The sequence below is a fragment of the Berghia stephanieae genome, chromosome 1 (assembly GCF_034508935.2).
Source record: "Berghia stephanieae isolate SIO BIC M18660-M18661 chromosome 1, UCSD_Bste_1.3, whole genome shotgun sequence".
Classification (NCBI taxonomy): Eukaryota; Metazoa; Mollusca; class Gastropoda; order Nudibranchia; family Aeolidiidae; genus Berghia; species Berghia stephanieae.
In genome coordinates this window covers 57,375,838-57,381,799 of record NC_088360.1, presented here as the reverse complement: position 1 = coordinate 57,381,799, position 5,962 = coordinate 57,375,838, and the positions used below count along the sequence as shown (strand labels likewise).

At 34.9% G+C, this 5,962-nt stretch overlaps 1 protein-coding gene across 1 annotated transcript in view; it reads right to left on the bottom strand.

Annotated features, from left to right (window-relative positions):
- The window catches only part of LOC144973791 (glutaminyl-peptide cyclotransferase-like), a 12,586-nt gene extending 11,840 nt beyond the window's left edge, over positions 1 to 746 (bottom strand). Inside the window, exon 1 of the mRNA XM_078916716.1 lies at positions 684 to 746. Within this exon, the coding sequence (XP_078772842.1) occupies positions 684 to 746 (63 nt within the window). The remainder of the gene's footprint in view (positions 1 to 683) is intronic.
- Positions 747 to 5,962: the final 5,216 nt, after the last annotated feature.

Genomic DNA, 5,962 nt, shown 5'->3' with positions numbered 1-5,962 from the left:
TTGTTTCTATTGGAAAGTGTGTTATAATGGTAAGGCATTTCTCCGCATGATGAAATCGTGGAATGCACTTTACAAACGTGCATATCTGTTCATTATCATATCATAATCGTATCATTATCATATCATGCTCATGCATAATCATACCATACTCATATCATCCTCGTATCATGCTCATTACATACTCATATCATAGTAGACTGTTTCTTCTGGTGGCGACACAATGTTTAGATTGTCTACAATTCCCTGTTCATTTTATATGTTTTACATCGTCATCGTCAAGATATCATCATTCTTTACATGACAGTACGTTCGTGTTACGTCGTATTATGTATGTATTGATACAAGGATTTACACATATTTTGAATTCAGCACGGCAAAAATAACGAACAAGTGTTTACATTAAGGAAGAATTACTACGCCTAAACCTATTTTCACGTTTTATTGTTTTCAATACACATTGATTCGATCATCTTATAATATTCATTCAAATAAACCGGAGAGGAAAAGAGGGAAAGGAGTAAAGGAAATAGTAAAAAGGAGAGGAAACAAACCACAATTACCATCCATTATTTTATCGAATGTAATATCTCTTCGTATCAATATTGAATGGTTTCCTGCATTGTGCAAATTTGATAAAGATTATAGAAACGCCAGTTTTTATGTATAACATAAACATGGCTTACTGAAAATGACCACAATATAAGTGTAGAAATCAACAATTTACTGTCATCAGACATAATCGACATATTAGTCTAATTGGAACACAAAAAGGTGGTAAATATGGCTTTATGTTAACGACAAAAAGGGTCCAAACCCACACGTTATACCAGATGTATACAAGCTTAATGATTTCTATTGCACATTTAACAACTGTTCTACAACCATCAACGACCACACTGAATCGAGCAACGAAGATGATTCAATACTTATAGACGAAGGAGATGTCAAAAACCTATTAAGCACTGCAAATCAAAGAAATCGCCTGGTCCTGAAAGGTTTATGAATAACTCTTACTAACTGTTTTGAACAGCTTGCTGTTCCCTAAACGCAAGCTTTCAGCGATCCTTCATTGAACAATCAATTATTTCAGTTCACTAGAAAACGTTATTACGTACCAGTGTTAAAAAACCTTCCAACAAAATTGAATGGTTACCGTCCTGTCGCATTAACATCAATCGTCATGAAATGATTCAAACATTTTTGAAAAGTCAACTTCTATCAATAGTACGTGATTGCGAGATACCCGACAAACACTAATTTGCGTATCAACATGGACGCAGTGAAGAAGCTGCCTTATTAACTGTTATGAACACGATGATAAAACCTCCAGACAAATCCCCTGCAAACTATTCACGAATCTTATATGTTGACTTTTCATATGCTTTCAATTCAATGAACACAGCGCTCCTCATTAACAAGTTGTTCCACAAGTTGTTTCTATTGGAAAGACCCCAGTACGTTATAATGGGAAGGCATTTCTCCGCTACTGATTGCCAAACAGGATGTTTAGCTCCCCAGTTTTGTGAATTTTGTACATAAATGATTGTACATCTATTTATGACGAATGTCTTATTGTTAAAGATGCCGATTATACAGCCATTATAGGGCTGCTGAATAGCCAAGAATCAGAAAAGCATTAATATACACCTGATTGAACATTTTGTGAATTGTTTTCAGAAAAAAACTGCCTCAATGTATCAGAAACATAAGAATGCATTTTTTATTTCAGAAAAAGTTAACTTCCTCACATGCCATTGAGATAAAAACTCAAAAAGTTGAAATAGTCAAAGAATTCAAATATTTAGGAATGATCGGACTAGATTTAGTTATTTACTAGTCGGGTAAATGACTTACTCGGCCGTTTTCAAAAAAACGCCAAATTCGAGTCTTCAAATTTTTAAAAAGCCAAGTATTTCCAACATACTCATTATTTTGTGTATGCTTTCTGTGATATGTATGCGACATAAAATTGTAATAACAGGGCTTAATGAGTTTTCAGTGGTCACTTATTCAAGTATTTGTGAATCACGATCCACATGTGACTCATTCCTGTTACGCTTATAAAATTATGTCACATTACATAAGTTAACACATTTTTGGACAATTATTGAAATAAAACATTGAAAAACAATAAACACAGAGCATTGATACTAATTCTGACAACAAAATGACATATATTGTTTTACAAAAGGCATTCAGAAATCAGTTTTTTAAAACAAAGGATATTATTTGAGCAATCATCATCTCCAAAAAATTATAGGAAAATGACAAAAATAAAAATTGTTTACCATAGTCTAGATATATAAGTGTTAAACCACCACAAATAATATTTCCTTTCAAGTATTTATATTAATCATGAAAAAAATGAAAAAGTCATTCTTAACAGGAATGAGTTTGTGTAACAGGAATGAGTGGACGTAACAGGAATGAGTGGACGTAACAGGAATGAGTTTTCTGTTACAGGAATTCGTAATTACAACATATTTATTCGAAATGATTATAAATTCAATACGCTTAGTGATTGAAACTCAGAAGGGGACCAAATGGTTAGGGCGCCAATACATTGGTTTCGGGCTTATGTTAGTAGAGACCCACAAAAGAACACCAACATTGTTAACTTAACTCTAGGTTGAATCAATTGACTCAAGATAACTCTTTTGTGGCAGTTCGGAATGTTTGGATAAACAGACAAAAGAGGCATTTTTAAAACACTAGAAAGAGCAAGAAGCTGCCACATACCCATGTATGATTTTGGTTTACTTAATGACATAACGTCCAGTTTGAACATCTCTTCCAGGGTATTTTTATCACTTATGTGAACATCGGGAATATAATGGTCCAAGTTTGTGACAAAAAATCAACAACTAACTGTCTGGATGTTGTCATTGAGTGAAGCAGGTTTGAATCTGACAAATTAAATAATGATCCTTTCGTAAAGCCAGCTCTTGTATCAATCTTATTCGTATTTCGTCTGTTTGTGTGTCTTTGCCAAATGCATACACTGCACCACAGGCAGACAGGCAATCCCCATCGGCCCTCAGCCTGACTAAAAATAACCGTTTCCCATCACACAGAGATCTAGGTATATCATTTGGAATGAAATGTGTAAACTTGTTGTCAATACCAATGCGAGTTTTGATTACACTTCTGCTGGCCCCAACTATTTCACAAACACTTGATTTTCACATTCATTCAATCTTTTGATAAAACCATTGTAATCGATTTCAGTCTGCATCACCTTCATGTCTATGTCATCTTGGTCATGTTCATCACTTGATTCACTGTTTAAGTCAACTGGTGCAACTTCAGGCATGTCTCCATCATTACCTTTGCAAACCCGTTGCTTCAAATCACTTTGTAGAAATGAATGAACTCTAATTGATGTGACCAACAACATTTTTGAACATTCTTGACTCCTTTTCTCCAAAGCGCTGAAGCAAGCATGTTAATGTTTTCACATTTTTACATGCACATGTTTCTCTGTCCCTTTTTCTTGGAGTAACAACCCAAAATGGCTTAAGTCGGTAGAATGAAAAAAATGACACATATGGGTTTCAAGAGATGTATCACTTGTACAAATTTGACATTGTATCACATAATAGTCTTCTTTATTTCTTGACTTTATTTCTTGTTATTGTGTTTCTCTTTCCTGGAGCAAATTTAGAAGTCTCACCTTTCAGGAAAAAATCTCGTACTATTTGCTTGACAAGATCTGGAAATTTTGGAGGCATTTGACGTCGTTTCCGAAATTTTCCAAGAGTTTATATTTTTGAGAGTCATACCAGCTGCCAAATGTTTCACGGATTTGTACATGTGCCTTCTGTTCCTCAAATGTTTGATGTCTTATAGGAGTGCAAAATGATATTGTAATGTTCTTTTCACTGAATTTTTGCCACCTTTCTTGTTTTTTTTCTGCTATTATTCAAAAGTTTTCTAGTTTTGATCGGGGTGTCAACGGAAGTTTGTGTTTTTTTAATGACCTGTCCAAGCGCTTTTTGTACTTTTTGGATTTCTTTTTCGAATGAGAAAGAGAGGAGAACAGTCTGTTTTAATAGCTTGATATCTTTGACGAGAGACATACTGGAGTGGAGATTTTGAGTGTGAGGATGGAGTGTAACTCAGATTAAGATTTTGCTGTTTCCGGTTTGTAGTGTGTGTGATAATTTTTTATCCAATTCTTTCTCTGTTTGAGTTGTTCTCTTGGTGTCTTATCTTTTATGGACTTTTTCTTTCCACTCGATTTGTCGCTCTGGTATCTGTCTTGTTCTTTTTAAAGACAAACAGCACGTCGAATAGGATCTCCATCTCGTCTTTGACGGTAAATTCGTTGCTCTCGGCTGACGTCATGACTTTTTTGGCCTGTATGAAGAAAACAAAATAAAACAATCGTTACAACAAAGCTATGGCCCTTGAAAATGAACAATAAGATCAGGTTCCATTTCGCCACCCTCATTCTTGTTACAAAACAAGGTGTAACACGAATTAAAGTCAAGAAACAAAGAAGACTATTATGTGATACAATGTCACATTTGTACAAGCGATACCGGGACGTTAAAATCATAGTAATCATCTAAAATGTATCTGAGCCTAACAGGCAACAATCTATGTTTGGACATTAGGCATTTGGTATTGGCAAGGTAACTTTGCACTAAAAATAGTCTTTCAGCAATGGAAGAAATGAATATGTATACAATAAAAATTGTTTTTAATGGTAACCTTGTAACCATGAATGTTACCACTTTAATGGACATAGGCCTGTAACACTTCAGTGGTTTACACAAAACACATTACCAAACCATGTGGAGGCGCCGTGGCCGAGTGGTTACCGAAAGGGACTCCCGACTTGGAGGTACCAGGTTCGAAAATCTCCACAACCATAGAGTGGTTTCCTTAATCAAGGAAATTAATTCTGGTTGCTTTACTTTGCTTCACCCAGGTGTATATTATGGTACCAGTGCTGCTGGGGAATGTAATTTGCTATAGACCAACGTCGTATTCATAAGTTAAATGTCTGTTTCATGCTACAGAAACAGGGATAAGCTCCGATTCCATGGGCCATTATGCTCCAAAGGACTTAGTTACAATAAAACGTGTGTTTCATTTTATGAAAGTTCACATTCCTCATTCCTGTTACTCATTCCTGTTATGTTTTCCTCATTCCTGTTACATCCCTCATTCCTGTTACAAAACAAGGTGTAACAGGAATGAGTGCAACAGGGATGAGTTTATCTCACTTCGATTCATACTATCCCTAAAATATGCTTTACTCCAAAATTAAAGTATGACTATTATTTAGAGCCTTAATAAAGCCATATACTGATACTTTTTATTTTTGATTCAATTTCTAATTTAAATAACAAGCCCTGGTAACAGGAATGAGGGTCATGGTCTAATGTTGAACACTACTCACCATTCTTGAAGCGGTTTTGATCTGGAAATCACACTGGATGAAAAAACCACGTGTTTGTAGTTTCGGCCATGATGGAAAAGAGGTATCTACGACGATAAAACATTGTTAGTTGCACTTCTATTGTTTAGAGGATTTTAATTGGTTAATTTTCACTGCCGTTACAGGAATGAGTAACCCCCTTGGGGACAAAGTTTAGTAATATATAATAAAAATTTTAAAAGTCTGATTGATACAAACTTTCATGAGGATGTTAGAAGATGGCAATGTGCATCAGCTGAATTCATATGTGTATGCAACAAGACACTCCATATTGTTAAGAATTCGACTTCTAGCCATCATGCAAAAAAAAGGACAGGGTATTTTCGTCTACCCCCGTCAATACAATACGTCATATCTATCTTGAATCTCTCTCGATTTTTGTTTTTTATGTTTCATACAAGTTAGTAATGTGTAGTGAGAGTGTGTAAGCAAGAATTTGCTAATAATATATGCATCAAATATGTCAAAGAGCCAATTATCGTCACAGGACAGGAATTTGGCAGTTTTTTTTTT